The sequence below is a fragment of the Dermochelys coriacea genome, chromosome 14, assembly GCF_009764565.3.
Source record: "Dermochelys coriacea isolate rDerCor1 chromosome 14, rDerCor1.pri.v4, whole genome shotgun sequence".
Classification (NCBI taxonomy): domain Eukaryota; kingdom Metazoa; phylum Chordata; order Testudines; family Dermochelyidae; genus Dermochelys; species Dermochelys coriacea.
In genome coordinates, this window is record NC_050081.1 from 438,014 (window position 1) to 459,894 (window position 21,881).

The window sequence follows — 21,881 nt, forward strand, 5'->3', positions numbered from 1 at the left end:
CACTGTTAATTGGAGCATCCTTGCTAAAGATGCGGAACTTAAGAGTGGATGGACTGGAACTGAATCATCCACTACAAATTATTGTGAATCCTGCTCCCTTTTTAAAGAAAAATAGCTTTTGCTGAATATGAGCTAGACCTTTCAAACTATGACATCTGCAACTCCATTCTGAGGCAGGTCTCAGATCAAGAACAAAGTATTCTCCATCTGTGAGGGTGACCAGATGGCTGAGAAATCTATGCCTCAGATAGGAAGGACCCAATTCTCTCTAGGGACATAAGCGTTTCACATCACTACAGTAGCATAAAGTGGGTAGAAGTGGCCCTTAGATAATATCTATTGTGTAAGGGAGTGCCTCTGCTGTCAGAGCAGCTCTATACTCTTCCCCTTCCAAGCCCCTGGGTAAGGACCAGAGAATATTGGACCTTGGGAGGGGGAAGAGAAGGGGTCATAGCACACTGCACTCCAACTATTCTTGGCTGCCTCTGACCATTGAGGCTGTTCTAATTTACACTGGGTAGGCCCTTGCACAGCCTTAGAACAGACTAAGTCACATTTGCTTCCCACTTCCCTATTGAATCAGAACTTCTGAGACTCAGGGTAAAATAGCCAAGCTTCCTGGAACCAGATCTTAGCAAGGTGAGTTCAGCCCTTCCAAAAATGTGGCTGGATTAATGCAAAGTTACTGTAATTCCAAAATATGGACAATACCTAACCAAAAGACTTCACAGTAAGTACTGCCTCAACTTTCTCCACATAAGCCACAAAATGCTTCAGCAACAGAAATGTGCAAATGGAGGAAGCTGCTGCATCTTATACATGGCTTCCAGAAAAGCAAGAGACAAACTCCATCAAGTGGCATTCTTCAAACCTCCTCATACAAGTGATATTACCTTATTTCCAAACATCTCCAACCATATTAAAATGCTCAAAACAGCAGCCTGTCAAATCACCAAGTTTAGTATTAAAGAAAAGAATCAAGACAAAACTAAAAGCAACTAACACAAAACTCCAAACACCGCAATGAGCTTTTTAATTACCTTCTTTAATGAACTAGAGATAATGACTTATTTTAAAAACAAAAACAACAACATTTGTTTGTAGTAAATTGCTGGACCATCAGGGCTGGATCAAAATTCTTAACTTTGTCCTATGGGACTGAATGAATGCCAAGTTGCTGTAATTCCAGAATATTCAACACTTAACTACGCTCATTAATACAACACTATACGAGTCTGGGCTGCCACCTTAAACCCATTCATAAAAGGAAAGTTGGGACAGATGCACCTGCCGAGCAGGTACCTGGGCTGGCTTCTTTTGGTTTCTGCCCAGACCTGATGTGTTGTATTTCTATGGCATTGACTCATGCCACCAGGAGCCACTGGTGCACAGGCTAAGAAGCCACTGTACTCTGATGAAGTAAAATGGACAAGCAACAGTATTTGCACACGATGGAGCCTTATCGCAGTGGCAAACCACCACCAAAATCCAAAGCCAAGTGATACGCATGTGGAAACAAATTAGGAAACAGGCCTTTGAAAAACAGACAGGCCAGACTGAAAGAGGTTGGATCCAGGATAAGTGCAACAACCTGAAATAAATGCCTTTGAGTATGCAGAAGTGGTGCCATATTTCCCAGGGTGGGTGAGAAGTCCTAGAATGTGCTTCCTGAGAGGAGCTCCCCTCTGTCTGAATGCTGGGCCCATACCATTGAGAGCATTTCAGTCTGAGGGCTTTGAAGTAAAGGAAAAGTACTGCATTGCTCAGAGACAAGGCAACACTTTCAGGTCAGTAAAACAGTCTCCCTTTAGATACACTCCCATCCATTGAACTTACAATCTTCCTTTGCAGTTCTGATCCTGGAAAGCTAATAGCAGCTGAAGAGACCGAAGATCAGCTTCTCTCTGAAATATACTATGAGTTCTTTCTGGGGTGGTGGATACAGAGGAGAGGGCAGAGAACATGCAACCAGCACTGAAATGATGGACAATTCCAGGGATGCTGCATTTAGTGACAGCTTCTGTTCAAAAGGAATTAAATTATCATCCGAATCTGAACATTAGCCCCCACCATCAGCCCTGACTCTCCCAGCTCCAATATGAGAGAGAGAGAGAGACAGGGATAGTTTGTGAAGCTCAGTAGTCTGTGGTTAGGACATAGGACAAACAACTGGGGCAGGGAAAGGGGGAGGTTCTTTGATTGTACATGAAGATTTTCACATGTTGGTGCTCATTCGGGACTGGCTGTTAGCTGGAGTGAGCTCGCCTTGGCTACCTTCTCGTGGAGGAGACTGCAATAAGAAAACCAAAATACAGCCCTGGTTAGTGATGGGCTGGAACTGCCCCTGCACCAGGCCTCTAAACACAGAACACTCCCAAAGAGGGCATGCTCAGCACAAGTAAACCATACAGCAGGGTAGTTGCATTCTCAGCTCAGCCTTCCCTCTTTCCCAGCAAGCATTGGGAGGAGGGAGTGGGTCCTACACACCAGGAGCATAAAGCTTTTATTTAGTTTCAAATAAATCTTAAGTTTCAATCATTTTTCTGTTAATACATCATTCACTATTTTTACAAAATATTTGTTATTCACAAATATTTGCACTATAGTTTAATGACTGAGTATTTGCAAACTATTCACTTCAGCTATTCAAGGTGTGTGATTGGTCACCTAACTTGACTCAAATACCCATTCACAACTTGAATGCCATTTGGCACTTAGATACCACAGGTATGAGCATACTATGGCAGCATCAATAGAATCCCATGAACACTTTATACAGCAGTCAGCCTGCTCTCTCCAGGGCACTGTCCTGCGGAACCATCTCTTGGGCAGGATTTCTCCAGTCAACATATGTATTTCAATTTCCCTCATGAAAATAAAAGTTTGAATAATTAAATCCCTTGTAATTTAACCAGCTACTCACCTACTGACTGGAGTAAATAGTAACCAGGATCTGTCCTGCTAGCTGCAAGCTCCATTCTCTAACATTCTCAGAATCCATCCTCTTGTGGGTACAGAAAACCTCTTTCTCTAGAGACCCTAGTCACCAGCTTTTACCCCTCTGTACCACATCATCCAAATGGTTACCGTTTACCTCAGATTCCATGACGAAGAGGCTCTTGCTCACCTTTACGTGTATCTGGTTGCGCAAGACTGCTGCCCGCAGGATCATGGCTTTGGCACGTCGCTGGAACTCTTTGCCCATTAATAAGGACTTTTCAAAGGTGGTGCTGCGCTGATCTACATCCCGAGCATAAAGAATCTGTAACCAACAAGAAGAACTCAACACGGGAACTGGAAATGGGCTCAATTACTAGGAAGCTCCTTCCACACAACAGATGGAAGGAATCTACAGGACTCAAACCCTTGACATATCAGCTAGGCAAACACACCCTCACTACAGACAAATGCAGCTTCAACCAGTATTCCAGGAGCAAAGAGAGGAAGAGTGAAGCTGAGTTCTTCAGGAGCTTATCATTCAAAAGCAATGCTCCTATTAACCAAGATGGTGGTACAGGAAAGGTGATCAGAGATCTTTAATACTGCATCCCTAGCCAGCTATTAGCATCAATCCGCAGCCTAGCACTTGCCATCAGAAACAAACTGAGATGTGGGGACACTCACTTTGCTATGAGAATCTATTCTGGCATTGATCAATCCTTCCAGGATCAGCTGGGTCAGCTCATCTTCCAGCGCTGCCACCGTGGTGTTAAATGCTGTAGCCATCTTGCGCATGTCTGCTGACACATAGGGGCTGAAATACTAAGAACAAGAAAATACAGTCAGTTTCCAGGTTCATCTACCCCCACCCCTTTGAAACTTTATAGTGAGAGATAGGTCCTACCTCTAACCCTTACCCATTCCTCAGGTTTGCATGAAAGTGTTACCTGGATAAGAGCACGATTTCGGATCTGCGTGTAGAGTGTCCTCACATGAGGTGCCAGGTACATATCCAGCAGCAGGTTATCCTATGCAAAAGAAAGAGCAAAATATTAGAAGCTAGAGCAGGAAGCAGGCTGGATAAAAATAATGATTTTTTTAAATAAATTTTTAAAATTTTAACTAAAAAAACCTCTTAAAATTTAAAATAATTATTTTACACATTGCTAGTCCTTTATTTTGTTCCCATTTTATAATCTTAACTTGCTATAATGAATGTTTTGACCTTGTTCCTTAGAAGAGCTGGAAAAAGGGGTAAACAGTGAGGTGGCAAAATTTGCAGATGATACAAAATTACTAAAGATAGTTAAGACTGAGGCAGACTGTGAAGAGCTACAAAAGGATCTCTCAAAACTGGGTGAGTGGGCAATAAAATGGCAGATGAAATTTAATGTTAATAAATGCAAAGTAATGCACATTGGAAAGCATAATCCCAACTATACATATAAAATGATGGGGTCTAAATTAGCTGTTACCACTCAAGAAAGATCTTGGAGTCACCGTGGATAGTTATCTGAAAACATCCACTCAGCGTGCAGCAGCAGTCAAAAAAGCAAACAGAATGCTGGGAATAATTAAGAAAAAGATAGATAATAGGACAGAAAATATCATGTTGCCTTTATATAAATCCATGGTACGCCCACATCTTGAATACTGGGTGCAGATGTGGTCGCCCCATCTCAAAAAAGATATTGGAAAAGGTTCAAAAAAGGGCAACAAAAATTATTAGGGGTATGGAACACCTTCCGTATGAGGAGAGATTAATAAGACTGGGACTTTTCAGCTTGGAAAAGAGACAGCTAAGAGGAGATATGACTGAGGTCTACAAAATCATGACAGGTGTAGAGAAAGTAGATAAGGAAGTGTTGTTTACTACTTCTCATAACACAAGAGCTGGGGGTCACCAAATGAAATTAATAGGCAGCAGGTTTAAAACAAATAAAAGGAAGTATTTTTTCACACAACCCACAGTCAACCTGTGGAACTCCTTGCGAGAGGACGTTGTGAAGGCCAAGACCATAACAGGGTTCAAAAAAGAACTAGATTAATTCATGGAGGATAGGTCCATCAATGGCTATTAGCCAGGATGGGCAGCAATGGTGTCCCTAGCCTTTGCTTGCCAGAAGCTGGAATGAGTGACAGGGGATGGATCACTTGATGATTACCTGTTCTGTTCATTCCCTCTGAGGCACCTGGCATTGGCCACTGTCGGCAGACAGGATCCTGGGCTAGATGGACCTTTGGTCTGACCCAGTAGGGCCATTCTTACGTTCTTAAGAGTTACAGATTTTACAAACATTTTTTCCTTTCTATAAAAAGACCACCACAAATTCACACATGAAATTAATGAGCAAGTAGTCCATGTTATTTTTGGAGCCAGCACCACCTTCCCATATATTGAAACTTCCATAAGGCAAGAAAGCTGAAATGCTTTGACCAGGCTAGACTCCATCAGGGTTTCCTGTCTAAAATGAATAAGATTTGTGCTCTTACACCCTTTGGAGGTTGTTGAAAATCCCACCCTTAGCTACTGAGATATGTTCTCACACTGCAGTTGTTGATGAGGCCACGGACTTTATTTTCAGCATAATTGTGCTTTTTCTGTCAGAAAAAATGTCAATGCAAAGTCTGAAATTTTAGTAACAGTCCAGCAACTAATTAAAGGAACAAGGACAAAACATCCACTGTAAGAATTTAAGTCTATAGAATGGGAAGTAAAGAACGAGCAACATGTAAATAAAGATCAATTTAAAAAAATTAAATCCTGATTTTTATTCACTGCCACCTAGAACCAAGAAGCAGAGCAGAAGAGTCCAACATGAAACACCTACAATTTCAGACAATTTGAACATACATTGCTTTTCTTAAGACAAAAGAGAAGAACCCTCAGGCCCTGTGTCACCCTCTCCCGCACACATCACATGGAAATCTGAGCTCCCACATCCCCCTGCTTCCTCCTCACCCAGGACTCACTTTCATCTCATCCAGCATCTTCAGGCATGAAGCATATTTGGATTCATAAAACTTGAAGATGATGTCACGCACCTGAGGCTCCAGCTCCAAGAACAGTTTGAAGGAGCTGTAGACACACAGCAGTAGTCAGATGCTGGGACCTGACATTGACACACCACACCCCACCCCACCCCACAAACACTACCACCCCAATGCCTGGCTATGAACACTCTCCTCACTGTCCTATGATGCTCCAAGTGTTAACACTCTAGCAGCCTGGACGGCCCATTTTCTCAGGGGCTGGGATGGACTCAGCATAACAAAGGTGCCAGGGTCAGTGAAAGCCAAGACCCTCCTGCAAAGCCTGTACTGGAGGCCTCCTTCCATAAAATATAGGAAAGTATGTAGAGCGGGGCAGATCAGGACCAAAATAGCATCAGTACTGTAAGGGTTGGGCAGCACCGGGCTGCACTATGCTAACCAGCGCTCAGCGTCCCTTTTGGGAACACGACTTTACTTACAGTGTGCTGAGAAGCAGGGTAGGGCTCAGCATAACAGATTTTAATCCACAGAGGACACGGATCTCGCCAGGAAGTCCAGCACCTCCAAAGTCCCTCCCACAAATCTCTGCATGCTATGGACCTCTCCCTGCAAGCCACCTGCCTGTCATGCCAGGGAAGCTGGCTGGTTAGCAGAGAGAGAACAACTCTTTTACCCCCTCAATTTAAGACTGACGCACCCTTATCAGTTAGGGGGTTATTATATTGGATAGTTGTATGGCTATCATGAATATCCAGAGGTATAATTAATCTTTAACTACTAATGTGGGTGTAGATTATCCCACAACTACTACTGAGAAGTTCTTACACCATCCTTTGAAGCATCTGGTGCTGGCCACTGTCAGAGAAAGAGACTGAGCTAGATGGACCTTTGTACGATCCATTCTGACAATTCCTAGGTTGCTATTATGAAAGTCTCATCTGTGACTAAACTGGTGCCTTTTCATAGAGAAATCCCAGCTAACGTTTAAGGTTTAGATACGTAACTAAGAGGGGTTAGTGGAACTAAGTGGAACTCATGCCTCACCTCCAACCAGAGACCATTCTTGAGCAAAGCTCCAGTATCCATCCCACAAACTCTTCCCCAGGCATCACCCACCTGCTAGAGATGACATTGCGTTGCAGTTCCTGACGGTCAAAAGTGGCCAGTGCACAGAGACCACCATACACAGCCACGTTACTAGGAGATAACAGCTAGAGAGGGACAGAGAGCGAGACCAGAACTGAAGTATCATTGAATGCTGTAACATGGAGCTAAGCCCCCAGACCCAACCCTCCCACAGCAAGAATACAAGTTGACCCTTGACAAATACAGTGGGACCAAGTGAAAAACATGGACACTCCCCAAATCAGCCTTCACTCAGACCCCAAAAGCTGGAATAATGCCCAGCAGCCAGCCTTTCAATTCCATTATCGGAACTCCCCTAAATTCAGTTCCCTGCTCCACCACAGACTTCCTGTGTGACCTGGGGCAGATTCCTTTGTAATTCAGTTCTCCCATCTGTAAAATGGGGATAATCCTGTTTGCCAAATACACTACAGATTGTGGGCTCGGATACTACCGTGATGGGGGCCCATAAGTACCTTACATAGACAGATACTGTACATAGCTTCCCCTCTGACCCCTGCACACAGCCCCCTCTTGGTCCTCTTACCTCAGGGAAGTCACAGTGGTCAAATGAGGCCAATAAGAAGCACTTTGCTGCCTGCTTGTATTTCCGAGCTGCTAGTTCAGCTAAGCCTAGGAATCAGACTTAGTTAGTTCTTTGTCCACTACCATACATGTACTAGTTAGGACATAAATAAGAGACATGGAAGAGTGGAGTGGGCACCAGGATCCCGAGGAGTTGCTAGAGCCCCACAGTTTCAGGGAAGCAGACACTGTCAGTTAAGTAAGTGACATTCTAGAGATTGAAATGAACTGCCCTAGGGACCCTAGGCTTGGAAACTTTGGGGAGGGGCAGGAACCAGTCAGGGATGGGATCTCCAGGATGGTTCCCTGCTCAAAACTTGTCAACTGCGTTTGCGTCCTGCCAAGAGAACGTGAAGTACAGAGACCAAAGAGAACATTCTGAGCATTCCTTGGCTGGGTGAGAGGCATTCTCGATTTCAGTAAAGCCCCAGGAATGGCAAACGGGCGAGAAGACTGCCTGGTGGCATCCAGGAAGCAGAGGAGCTCACTCACCTGCTGCACACTTCAGTTTGGTGAGAATCGCCTGTGTCTGGCTGTCCCTCTCTCCTCTTTGCTAGAGGGTGAAAGGAGCAGGAGTGAGTGACTTGTACAGATCCCTTAACCGTACTGGGGGAAGCCGATCTGCTTTGGGAGCTCCCTTTCATCTCAGCAGCAGGATCCCCAGATAGCCTTAGGGATATTAAAACCCAGGAACCCATTTGGGAAGATAGGCAGCATTCTCAATAGGAAGGTAGTTTCACCCCACTCCCTTAGGGAAGGCCACAAGGACACCATTCACACAGTGCCCAGCCTTTTATGGCTAATGGCAAACACGGGACAGAGGTGGTCAAATGAGAGTGCTCCAGGCACAAGTCACTGTGGAGATAAAAGGGGCAGTGGAGCCCAGAGAAGAGAGTATACCACGCAGCGGGATGGGACTTAAAGTCTGATTAGCTGGAGAACACTGGCTTGTGTGTGAATTTGGGCAATGAGGGAAGGAAACATGCATGGAGCAAGTCCAATAGAGAGTGAGGGAAGGAAGAAGGGAGATCTGGCCAACCCTGACTGAAGAGGTACAGAGCAGACAGAGGAAACATCTGAGAACTGTAAGGGAAAGAAACCTCTTACCTCTGCAATTTCTGGGGTGGACTCTGCCTTGCTTACGTAGCTCAGAACATGGGACCAATTCTGAAGGTAAACGCTAACCTGCAAGGAAGCAATCAGACATACAACAGTGCAATGGAAGCAAATCAGAACACAAGCAAATAGTGCTACCTGCTGGCTGACCAATGTCATTTCAGAGATAGAAAGGTGTAACTCATCTATGTGACAGGGACTCCTCTGTGGATTGTACGATTCCCTCGCTGCATGGCTCCCTACCTTGATGACATTGAGGCACATGTTAATGACGTGCTTAGCACTGGTACAATAATCACGGGCTCGTGAGTAACACTTGAGGGCATTGCTGAGGTCCCCACAGTCAAGGTAGTGATCACCCAGGTCATCATGGCCTCTCCTGGAGAGAAGGATGGGAAGAGCAGTGAGCTGCATACTCAGGCAGAAAATCTCAGAAAAGTGCAGGGTTCCGTTTGAATGTGGGAAAGGGGCACAAAGCTTGTTCGTGCCACTCAAACGGACATTGCACCCAGCCCCATCTAATGCAACCCAGGCCCTGAGCTATATTCTCCCAGGGAAGCAGAATGCTCTTTCCCACTCCAGTCGAGTCTTTCCCTCCTCACCTGATGCTCTCCTTGATTGAATTTCCTTTGTAGTTTTTCAAATCCGTATCCAGCTTTTCCAGTTTGAGAAGGGCTTTCTTCCGTGTGGCCTCAACCCATGCTGTATCAAGAGGAGGGGGCTCAATCCCACCATCAGGGACAGCATCAGGGGTGTTCTGCAGCTCTCTGAAAGTCAAGCCAATAGTCTGAATTGGGCTGTTAAACTATAACCTCTCCAATGCAGGGACCTGCTATTTATGTGGTACAGTACCCCTGGCATACAGCACCATGCATTACAAGAGAAACCATCTAAACAATAAGTAGGCAAGAGGAAATGGGAAGCCCATAATCAGTAGTGAAAATTTGCATTCTAATTGGATTTAAAAGTTGCCTTGTTTTTTGTCACAGCCAGTTAAAAAACCCTCTTCCACAAAAAAAATATGTTCCTTTTACAGTTATGCTCTGAACAAGCAGGTTCCTGACTAATTGAAAAAATAGAGTGAGTCTATTCCATAAATCCGATTCTAGCGAGTCAATAATGGTGCTGTGAGCCACTAACCCACTTCACAAGCATCAAGAGTCACCAAACCTACTTCAAGCACCTCCATACAAGATACAAAATGTGCACTTTCCTACACTTTGCTCTCTTCCTAATTGGTTTCAACCAGTTGGACAGCAACATGCAAATGACTTCAGGGCCAGGCTAAAGAAGGGAGGCCACAATACCTCCAGTCTTTAAATGAAGTGCCTATAGGTCAGCCACCAATAAAAAAGAAGCTCTAGAGAATGGCCTAATTCCACCTCTCTCAGATCAGTGCTTCCTGCTTGTATTGAATTCCCCTCTCCCAAGATTTATGTTAACTGAGGTAGACACACAATTTAACCAGTTTAAAACCCATTCTGTTCCACTGACATTTCCTCCCAAACCCACAAGAAACCAATAAGCATCAATACATTGCCATGCAAGGTAGTAAGATTCTACACACAATAGAAGGGTCCCATCCAATGCAGATTAATCAAGAAATCATGTCATATGCATCGTAACTGCACTGTAAAGATCAAGATGGGAACTGTGGATAAATAAGGAAAGTATCAAGACTAATCACTAACAACCAAAGCTCATCAGCCAGGCTGCAATTTGTGAAAGGCTAAGTCAGAGAAGTGAACATTTAAAACAGGGTTTTTGATGTAGAGAATGCAGAACACCCAATAGAAGCTAAATTTCCAAACCTCCCCAAGGCACAGATCTCTCTGCATGTCAGAGCAAAAGCAACCCTATCCCTTTCTTCCCAGCCAGAGGTGGCTTTGCATGCCGCTGAATTCATGGCTGCAGTGGTGAAGGGGTGTAAGCAGTCTGCCAGATATTAAACTCTGAATTTAACTCTGTTTTTACATAAGGCATTTATGTACATAAGGCATTTGAGAACAGCTACAAGGTCTAGCTTGTCTTCAACATCCATGTTTAACCTTTACTAATGTGAAAGATCAGAGAAAACAGACCCTTCTGTGTATTTCATCTCTAAGAAAGCACTGAGCCCAAGGTGTAGGCAGGGTCAGTTCACTGGAATGTGATGTCAGATTCCCCTCTAATCTCCACGAGGAGTATTTTGCTGTTACACAAAATCTCCTCTTTCACAGAGGTTTTCCTGTGCTGCATTTGCCCTGATATGGCCAAAGAAGCACTCCAGATTCCCACCACCTCCTGGTACCTGGTGGCCTCAGACAGTTTTCGGTGGATTTCCTCATACACATCAACATTGAAAGTTCTTTGGACGAATGACAGCGCCATCTTGAGGGCCTCCACCCGCAGCTGCGGACAGTGGTCAGCAATGAACTGCAACCGCTCAATCCGCATCAAGCCGCTGTAACTAGATGCATACTGCTCCAAATCCTGCAAACAAAACCCAAGCCCAGAGAGAGCATCACTAATACAAATACCCAAGTGGCCCACAAGCCCCAACCTCCCCTTGTCCTGCAGAGTCTGTTCCTGCAGCCCAACCCCACTTGAAAACATTAAACCACTCATCAGAACAAGAAAATTACTCATTCTCCATTTCTGTCTCCCTCCAGGTTTTAGAGAGACAAGTGGGGGGTCAGGTCATGTCTTTTATTGGACCAACTTCTGTTGGTGAGACAGACAGAAGCTTTCGAGCTTGAACAGAGCTCTTCTTCAGGTCCCACAAGGTGGGAAGGTCCCAGAACCTGGGCTCCATTCTGAGCTTGAACATCTACACTGCAATTAAAGAGCTCCGTAGCCCAACCCCTGAAAGCCCAAGTCAACTGACATGGGCCAGCCATGGGTATTTAATTGCAGTGTAGACATACCCCGTTTTCAATTACTAATAACTTTGTTGATTTTAACCATTCAAATTTCCAAGACACGTTTGCCTAAGGCTGAATTATTATTTTAAATTTCAGCCATTTCTGAAAACAAAGGTAAGGGAAAGTACATTCTTTAACATGGGCAAAACAATTCTTGGGGCTCTTCAATTGAGAATCTCCAGCACCCCCATGCTTTGGAGGAGGGAATTTATATATGGTAGGAAGATGACTTTCATATACTTGTGAAAATCTGCCCAAATTTGGCTAAGATTTGAACCTTTTGGGGGGAGTGGGAGAGCAGAGTTGCAGTTTGCACATGCTCAGAAGACTTGCCAGAACTTCACAGCTATCGTCCCCAAAGATTCTGTCTTCACAGCTATCGTCCCCAAAGATTCTTGGCTAGAGCACTGAGTATGCTCTAGCCAAGACTGAGCAGGACTTTCTCTGATGGGTTGGACCCCAGTTTGTGATGCCACCTGATATACTGGGGTCCCGCTAAGCCCACCCCTTCCACCAGTCTAGGCTTCCTCAGCCTGTCTTTGGTGTGCCAGTCCCTCAAGTCTTCTCTAGCACACCCAGCTGCAGACAGACTGAAATCAGCTCTCTGAGAGGATTCAGCTCAGGGATTTACCCAGCATTCACATGTACACCTCCTTTGGGGTGCAAACCCAAAATAATATTGTCTTGCACTGTATAGAGAGATCTGTACAGCACAAGCTCATAAAAAATCACCCCCTCTCAATGTGGAGGGAGATATGCACAGGTTTTTGCACATCCCCCCACCCCCGATATGAATTGTACAAACCGGTTTACAGAAAACAAAGACAAGTTTATTAACTACAAAATTGTATTTTAAGTGATAAGGGATAGCAAACAGATCAAAGCAGATTACTGAGCAAACAAAACAAAAAACACACAAACTAGACTTAGTACATTAAAGAAATTGACTACAAATAGTAATTTCTCACCCTAAATGTTTTATGCAGGTTGCAGAGTTTCTCAAACTGCACTGCTTGCAGCTTAAATCTCCAGGTATACCCTTCCCAGGCTGACCTCTCTCAGCCTGGGTCCCAGTACTGCTCCCCAGATCAGTCTTAGATGTTTCCAGCAGTCATCCTGGGCGGGGATTCAGTGAAGAATCAGCAACCTTGATAGACTCATTTCCCAGCCTTAAACAGGATTTACATATGGTGGGAAACTTTTGTTTCCTAGTCTGATCCCCATCCCCCCTTCAGTGGAAAATTACCAGCTCAAGGTCCTGTACCAGGTGACATGGTCACATGACCTTGCAGCGTCAAAGCAACCATGAGACAAGATTTATTTGCAATGTCCACAGGAAAGAACCCCAGGAAGATGGTAGATCAGCATCTTCAGAGACCCATTCCATTGTCTTTCCTAATGGCCATTCAGCCTGATTGCCTACTGTCTGGTCGGCATTTCCCAGATGCAAACACTTTTGCAATTGATATAGAGCTTATATTCCTAACTTCAGATACAGAAATGATACGTACATATAAATAGGATAATCATATTCAGTAAATCATAACCTTTCCAATGATGTTTTATGCAAGATAGGTCTTGTGAAATATCTTAGTTATGCATTCATATTATAAACAATATTTTTATGAAGAATATGGGGTCCAGTGTCACACTTTCCCTGAAACAGTTGCAGCTCTGGGATACTGCAGGGCAGATAGGATTCAAGTCTGGGTTCACGCACCAGAAGAGAAACGGTCTCTCCTTACGCTTTCAGTGCTCCCACAGACAGTTGAAAGCTGCCTGAACCAAAAAATGAGAAGGGGAGGAGAGGCCAGGGGAGGGGAGGAGGCCTGGGAGCCAAGGAGGGAAATAAGTAGATGGATAGGGACGGCAGCGCTAAGAAACTGGGAATCAGTGGAGAGAGATTTTACAAGGAATCAGTATGCAGAGGAGAACTGGGACAGAGGAGAAGCTGGAGTACTGAAGACTGACATTGCCTAGGACCAGTGAAGAGAATGGGACTTGGGGAATAAACAAGACAGGGACAGGGCTGAAAGGGTCAAGCCAGCAACAGAACAAACGGAAAGGTCTTTGACTCCTCAAACACACTCCCCTCCAAAGCCTGGAATTGAACCCATCATTCTGTTGCTGTCTGCAATTATCTGTGAAAACCCATTGCCAAAGTGTGTCTCACTGCCTTCTAGTACCAATACATATAGAGTAGAACAACCTACTACTGCTACCTGTTACTCCATTAGCTCAAGTGGTAGACATTTGTGCAGTGGCTCTCCAAAGGTTCAAATCCATCTGATTACCTGTGTGGGTGTCAATACGTTACCACATATAGGGTTTGCTTTTTCTCAAATCTAGGAAATTACACAAACCAAAATGGCATTAAAAGAACACTATTAAGGTTGCAAAGTGAAGCACTCAAACATCCTGAAATGCCAGTTAAGGTTTCCCTTGTGTTTGTGTGTTATGATACAGTCTTAATTACATGATCACATCTATTTTCCCCCCCCACAGGACCCCTGCCTAATAAATGCACAGGATGAATCTGCTCTAGGTTGTGTAAGATGACTCCCACTTCATTTGCTGCATAAGTTGGAAGTAGTACTTGTGGTTGCCAGGAGAGCTAAAAGCCCTCTCCCTCAACTGAGTGGGAGGGGCCAGTGGACCCAAGCCACACTGGAAGACCTGTACCTAGTGCAGTTCTGGGAAAACAGCAGACCTAAGCCTGCCCATAGATAATAGAAGAAGCATAGCAAATAAGTCAGGGGATTGCAGGAAGAAAAGGATGGTCTCATGGTAAAGGCAGCGGAATACTACCCTAGAGAATTGCATTCTCTCAGTGCCTCTTCACCAGAGATTCTATGTGATGCCAGACAAGTCACTTAAAGCAAACTTTTCACAGCTGGCTAGTAATTGTGTGTTCTTCATTTTACAGATGCTGGTCTTGGTCTGATTTTTCAGAAGAGCTGAGCACTCACATTTGCAACTGAAAACAATGGGAGATGTGCTTTGAACATATGAAGTACTATATAATGCTACATACACTGAAAAATCAGGTCCTAGATCTCTCAAATTGAGCACTTAAAGTTAGTGGACATGTTTGACCTTAATCTCTCTGTCCCCTATAAAATGAGGATAATACTTCCCCCTCATCTCACAAAGGTGTTGGAAAAAAAAACATTTGTGAAGCACTGAGGTACTGGAGTGATAATATCAAATTCATGAGGAAATTAATAATTCTATCTTTGGAGCAGGGTTTGAACAGTGTGCAGACAATAAGGGTTGGGGCCACACACTGAAGAATGAGGAACAAAATATTTAATAGCTGTTCATTAAGTGAGCACTATCCATTTTGTGCCTTGAATGAGACTGGGGGGACCTGTGGGAAAAAATGGATGTGATCATGTAATTAAAGACTATCATAATGCACAATCACAAGGGCAACCTTAATTTTGGCATTTCCAGATGTACGAGTGCTTGACTTCACAACCTTAATAGTGTTCTTTTAATGCCATTTTTGTTTGGAGTGCTTGATGCCATTTTCTAACTTTGAAGTGCTTGACTTTACAACCTTCATTTTTTGTAATATTATATTTTGATTTTTTATTTGTATCCTCTTCAGAGGCTGGGCCTTATCAACCATCCTTGCAAAGTTAATAAAATAAACTGAAGTTGGTCAATATCTCAGGAAAAAAGAGGAGCGGCTGTTGAAGGCTGTACCAGAAATGGTACAGGATTAGAATGTTCTGCCTTCTGACATGCGGAGAATGCAGCCCTTCCAAACTCTTTAGCTTTGACAATTCCAGCCAGTTTCAGCTGGAAGGCTTGAGACCCAAGAATAAAAACCCCATTATAATTATACCCTTAAAGAAACATGGCTAACACCACCTCAGAGTAAAGAGTAAGCCTGAGAAGAAAGGCAGATTCACCTACTGGTATCAGAGGGATTCACTAAGCCAGCGTTCCTCAAATGAAGCCACTATGGCCACACACGGCTACCAGGGGTTTTCCTGTGGGCACAACAGTCTCCTGGGCAGAGATGGGGAAGAAGGCAAAGCAGCGCCCCCTCCCTGCAGTGCTCAGAAGCAGGTTTCTCCCTCCCTCCCCCACTTCAGCCACACACACCCCTTCAGCCACAGGGTCTGGGGGTGGGCTCAATTCTCCTCCCCAACCTGTGGGGCTCTTGCTTCAGCCTCCCCCCAAGCTTCAGCTGTGGGGCTTCGCGCCCCCCCCCCACACACGCTGAATCTTGCTGTAGGGCTCTGGCTCTTGGCTTCAGCCCAGAGCAGTGGGGCTTCAGCAGGGCCAGTCTTAGAGGGCGCAGTGGTCAAGAGGCAAGGAGCAGGGTACGAGGCTATGGATAGGCATTTGGGGCAATGGGGATCCACGGGAGGGAGGGAGGCAGCAGGGGCCAAAGGCACCAAAATACAACTGTACATTATTTTTATGATTGAGTCTGAAAAAAAACCTACCTTAGTAAATTACAATGATTTGGACATGTATATGTACATGTTTATTTGTTTTTCCTAAAGTTAACTAGGTCTTTCAGGAAAGTTTGTCAGAATGGCCACCAGCAAGAGTTGGTGGCTGCACTCTGAGGCCACCAAAAAATTTGTTGTGAGAACACGTGCACTAAGCCATTTCAGAATAGAAGTTACATCAAGGCTAATATACAGTGCACCACCAATATAACCCAGGAGATGCAAAAAAGATTAGCATAGGAAAAGAGGCTACGGGAGAGCTCATTGTTACTCTATCACTTCCCATACAGGAGTTGCTGTCAGACTGCTGTTTAAAGATTTACAGGAGGGAAATGAGAGTGGAGTATTCTATAGAGCCTTCAAGAGGAGAGGCCAAGCACAAACATCTCTCTGCCCCCCAAATAGTACATACCAGAGTTGGGTTTTCCACCACATAATTGATATCAGGTGCATTCTGCTGATCCTCTTGTGGGTCTACGTCAATCTGCATAGGCTCCACTGCGCCCTGCGACAGAAAATATGGGGTCAAATATGGTTCATTCACATCCCCACAGGAAACAGCTTGCTCAAAGATGGGTTCACAATCAAGACAGATTCCACTTAAACACACATGTAATGGAGAAATGAAGACACTGCTCTTGAAAAATCTTCTCTTTAGGATTCTACCCCACACACAATCCCATTCCTCAGAACTAAAGGCTCCTCCAGAGTGAGAACTGCTCACTACCATTCACACACAGCACTTTTCCTCTTGCAGTAGCTTTTCAAGCAAGAAAATGCAGGAGCATGAGAATATCTTCTAAACATGTTGTAGCATCATACAAATGCATGACATATTCCAAAAGACATCCTGCTGCTCTTTTCTGAGCAGGGTCAGACAGGTAATCCACTGAGGGACAGCACTACAAGTGGGGCTTGGAAATACCCAATGCGCACCCATACACCACACCAGCAACTCTCTGAAACTAATACCTTTCTCTCTGGGTTTTTTTTTTTTTTTAAAGTCTCTAGCTGTTCTGGTTCGGGGGGAGGGGGGGGACCATAAATACCATGAACAAAGTAAGAGCTGCTGACAGGGTCTGCAGAAAACCTGGAACAGTAGCTGTCGGAGGTGTGAACTGCCCCATTCATCTCTATGAAGAATTAACAAATGCTTCAGGTAAAGTCTGGTCTACACACGGAAATTTATTGCTATATAATTATAATGCCCTGTGAGCACATTTATTCTGGAATAAGAGTGCCTTTTTCCAGCATAGCATGTCACTTTGAAAGCAACAAACTAAACTGGAAAAAAGGCATGCTTATTCTGGAATAAGTGTGTCCAGCTGAGGTGTTATATTGATGTAACTATACAGTGGTATAATTATACTGCTATAGTTCTACTTGTCAATTTCCCTGTGTAGACAAGCCCTTGGACTGGAAAGAGTCAAAAGATGCACAGAAGGTATTGCAAGCAATGACCCTTTTTGATGCCATAAATCAGTAACGCTTTGGAGATAGCCACCATATTCCCCCACCCCATGGTCATATTCAAGCCTCACCCAGGGGACCCAAACTGAAGGATGCCAGCAAAAGCAAAAAGCACCGATAATCGTATTTTACATAAAAACGGCCACACTGGGTCTGACCAAAAGTCCATCTATCCCAGTGTCCTGTCTTCCAAAAAAAAAAAAAAAAGGAGGACTTGTGGCACCTTAGAGACTAAAATTTATTTGAGCATAAGCTTTCGTGAGCTACAGCTCACTCCATCGGATGCATCAAAAGCTTATGCTAAAATAAATTTGTTAGTCTCCAAGGTGCCACAAGTCCTCCTATTCTTTTTGCAGATACAGACTAACACAGCTGCTACTCTGAAATCTGTTTTTTAATAGTGGCCAATACCAGGTGTCCCAGAGGCAATGAACAGAACAGATAATCATCAAGCGATCCATCCCCTGTCACCAATTCCCAGTTTCTGGCAAACAAACAAACATGTGCACAATCTATTGCAAGCAATGTCTCATTTTGATGATTCACATGGGTAGAGCTTAGCGTACCACCAACTTTTCTTCCCACCAGTCTGACCTGACTAGAAATTTATCCTATATTTTCAGACTCTCCTCTTCCTCAGGAATCAAGGGTAGAAAGTGAAAAAATTTTGAAGGGGGTCAGGAATGTTACAGAATTCCTAGTTCTAAAAAAACCCATTGGTTTTCCCCCATTTGCTCTGACATACTGCACAACTCCAAAGTACACAACGCTGACACGACTTGAGTGACAAGAAGATTGAAGTGAACTCTCCCAAGGCCCAAAGTAAAAGCAAGCCAAGATAAGTATACAGAGGAGTGTTTTTCAGTTGCCACAGAAGAGAGAGAGACTGCCAGACATTATATACACCAGTGCTCAGGACAACAATAATGTATAAATCAAGCTGGGAAAAGCCCAGGTACAGAACCGAAACAGTCCTCTTCCATCACTATAAGGGGCAATACCCTGTATCACCCCCACCCATGAGATTCCTATTCCCCCTGTTACCCCGAGAAAGGGAGAAGTGCCTTCACCACAGTAACTTTGAATTAGGATTCTGAAGAGAATGCACACAATCAGTTGTTCTAAAATTGGTTATTCATTTTTCAGGGAATCATAGTTTTTGTACAAACATTCACCATCACAGAGTAGTTAAAACTCAATTCACTCTCACTCACTCCCCAAGTTTTTCTGAACCCACACGAGTGCCCTCTTTTTTAAAATACCTCATAAAGCAGTGTACAAGCTGACAAGCTGGCACTCAAGCTGAAGTCTCCTGCTGTACTCGGAAGGAAGAGGTCTGACCTACTGCTGTGGGGAGTGCAGTATAGATCTGTCACTGATGAAGAAGCTGAGCTGGGAGCTGAGCTATCCCTCATCCTGTCCTGACTCTCTGCACCCCCTCTCCCTGACACAGAACTTGCCGGCTGCTAAAGGGAAGAAAGACAGTTAACTTGCAGAGGGATCCACTGGGCAGTCCCTAGACAGTCCTATGATTAGCATTCCTACTCCCTTTGGGGTTTGAACAGTGGCTTATGGGTTCTTACATTCTTACCTCTTCACTGCAAGCCTTCACTTCCTCGCTACCTGCTGATTTACTGAGCCACACTCCTTTACCTCAGGAACTTACATGTAACTGGCACACAATGAATATTGCTTTAGAAATAAATAGACTGGAAAGAAGCCCAGCAAAGCTGCTATAATTACTGGGAATATTGTCCCTTCCTTCAACATGCTTGTTTGTATGTTGTTCATGTAATGAGTGGTATAAGTAAGCTAGATTAATCTCCCTGAATTTTCTGCTAACCAGCTGTTTCAAAAGAGCTGGTCCAGCTCTGTTGGCAGGTTTGTACAACTCCTATAGAAAGATCAGCAGTCAGGAGAAGTTTACCATCATAGTCCAATAAAATAAAAGATAACTAAAGCATAGTTCTCAGAAAGTAGAATAAAGTAACCAGCAGCTACTGTAACGTACATGGTATATTGCAGAGTGGAGCTAGCAATAACTATTGTAGTATATAATAGGGGAGGCCAAACTGTAGCTCAGGAGCCACATGTGGCTTTTACCATTAAAGTGCAGTTCCCCCCTCCCGCATTCTCCACCAACCAGACTGACGGAAGGGGGAGCTCCGGACTTCTGCCTTGCAGGAGAGTGGTCGGGTAGGGGCTTCTGCCCAGCGGGGAGGGGAGTCTCAGGGGTTTTGCCCCATATGGGGTACACCTGCTAGGGCAAGGGCTTAAGCTGCTGGGGCAAGCAGCTCCCACAGAGATGAAGCCCCAAGCTCCAGCAGGGGAGCCCCAGCTCTTGAACTTCTGATGATTGTCGTATGTGGCTCGGAGGGTCAGTAAGTTTGGCCACCCCATGCATATAAACTCACTAGAATGGGACCAGAATATTCTGCAACTAATTTCATTTAGGGACCATAGAAGTCAGCAGCTATACATTCTAAAGGAAGAAGGCATGAGGCATAAATAGCTCCAGGAAATATTATAAAACACAGTTTTCAACAGGCCAAGCCAATGCACGCTGAGGCAGGGCTACGGAAGAGCCGCAACCAAGGGCGCACAGTGAAACGCAGCCCCGAGCAGCCCGCCACGCCCCCTGACCGAGCCAAACAGCTGCGGACTTCGGCACCCCGCTCCCGCGCCGCGCCAGACCAGGCCACGGAGAAGCGGCGCTCGAGAGCAGCGGGCGGCCCGGCGAGACCTGAACACCGGAAAATACGGCAGCGAAAGCGGCCCAGAGGCTGCGCAGCCCGAGGCCCTCAGACGCCTCTTGCGCAGAGCCCCGGGAGCGAGCGCTCCCCGCCGCCGCCAGCCCCGGCTCACGGCAGCCGCGACGTCCGCTCCAGAGCCAGCGCCGCCGCGTTGGCGGAACAGACACCCGCGGGCCAGCCTGGGCGGGGGAAGGGGCCGCGCCGCCGGCACCAATGTTTACGGCTCGCCGCCGCCCAGGCCGGGGGCTCGGAGCGGATCCTGGAGGGCGCACGGGGGGCCGGGCCCGCGCCACAAGCCAGCGAGCGGCAACGCGGCCCCCGCAACCCCGGCTCGGCCCGGCCCTCGGGAGACTTTTTACCTGTAAATTAAAGACCTGGACGGGCAGCGGCATCCTCCCCTCGGAGCCTTCACTTCCGGGTCACTCCTGCTCCGTGCCTTCCGGTTAACTTTCACTTCCGGGTCACACAGCCCAGCCGTGGGCCCCGACAGGTGAAGTCCTTAAAGGGCCCGCGGCCCCTCTGCCGCTCGGGAGAGTTCGGACTCCGAGCCGACCGGCGGGGGCGAACGGGAGGGACAGACAGACAGACACACACACACACACACACCCCCCGCCCTGCGGAGAGCGCGGCGGGCAGCTGCTGGGAGAAGCCACGGTCTGGCCGGACTGACCATCGGGAGGTGGGGGACGCGCCTGGTACCTCTAAGCCTGCAGTGCCCTCCTGGGTACCCACGAGACCCACCGAGTGCAGTGCCCCCCGGGACATCCCCGCCCCACGTCATCCCCCACGCGCGGCGCCCCCCGGGACATCCCCGCCCCACGTCATCCCCCACGCGCGGCGACCCCCGGGACATCCCCCGCCCCACGTCATCCCCCACGCGCGGCGACCCCCGGGACATCCCCGCCCCACGTCATCCCCCACGCGCGGCGCCCCCCGGGACATCCCCCGCCCCACGTCATCCCCCACGCGCGGCGCCCCCCGGGACATCCCCCGCCCCACGTCATCCCCCACGCGCGGCGCCCCCCGGGACATCCCCGCCCCACGTCATCCCCCACGCGCGGCGCCCCCCGGGACATCCCCGCCCCACGTCTTCCCCCACGCGCGGCGCCCCCCGGGACATCCCCCGCCCCACGTCATCCCCCACGCGCGGCGACCCCCGGGACATCCCCGCCCCACGTCATCCCCCACGCGCGGCGCCCCCCCGGGACATCCCCCGCCCCACGTCATCCCCCACGCGCGGCGCCCCCCGGGACATCCCCGCCCCACGTCATCCCCCACGCGCGGTGTCCCCCGGGACATCCCCGCCCCACGTGAAGTGTCCCCCGCCCAGGACATCCCCCACCCCGCGTGATCCCCCACCCCACGTCATCCCCCAAGTGCGGTGCCCCCTGGGACATCCCCCACCCAACGTGCAGTGCCCCCCCCACGTCCACCTGAGCCCGCAGCGCCTTCTCCAGGGCACTGAGGGTGACCCGCATTACTGTTCCATGTTCTGTCTGTCTGTCTGGGTGCTTGCCGTGCCC

At 46.7% G+C, this 21,881-nt stretch overlaps 1 protein-coding gene across 5 annotated transcripts; it reads right to left on the minus strand.

The window, feature by feature from the left end:
- Positions 1-1,024: 1,024 nt before the first annotated feature.
- Positions 1,025-21,829, minus strand: GPS1 (G protein pathway suppressor 1). 5 transcript variants are annotated; one of them, XM_043496500.1, is made up of 15 exons: positions 21,792-21,829; positions 20,718-20,994; positions 16,548-16,640; positions 11,051-11,232; positions 9,363-9,527; positions 9,004-9,139; positions 8,752-8,829; positions 8,137-8,197; positions 7,607-7,692; positions 7,051-7,145; positions 5,914-6,019; positions 3,888-3,968; positions 3,625-3,762; positions 3,128-3,262; positions 1,025-2,290 (listed from the first exon to the last, which is right to left on the minus strand). In XM_043496500.1, exons 2-15 carry the CDS (start codon positions 20,748-20,750, stop codon positions 2,216-2,218), a joined length of 1,464 nt encoding a protein of 487 aa, XP_043352435.1. In that variant the 5' UTR covers positions 20,751-20,994; positions 21,792-21,829; the 3' UTR covers positions 1,025-2,215. The 5 variants fall into 5 exon arrangements, with proteins under 5 accessions (XP_043352435.1, XP_043352434.1, XP_038227734.1 ...); XM_043496499.1 differs by lacking the exons at positions 20,718-20,994; positions 21,792-21,829 and adding exons at positions 18,868-19,071; positions 20,580-20,682; XM_038371806.2 differs by lacking the exon at positions 21,792-21,829 and having other exon boundaries at positions 20,718-21,150.
- Positions 21,830-21,881: the final 52 nt, after the last annotated feature.

Coding starts and splice junctions, on each gene's coding strand:
- GPS1 (XM_043496497.1), bottom strand. CDS start 19,020: ATGAGGGATAGCTCAGCTCCCAGCTCAGCTTCTTCATCAGTGACAGAT. Junction 7,693..8,136: donor CAAACTGAAGTGTGCAGCAG/GTGAGTGAGCTC, acceptor TCTGATTCCTAG/GCTTAGCTGAACTAGCAGCT. Junction 2,291..3,127: donor GCAACCAGATACACGTAAAG/GTGAGCAAGAGC, acceptor TTCTTATTGCAG/TCTCCTCCACGAGAAGGTAG.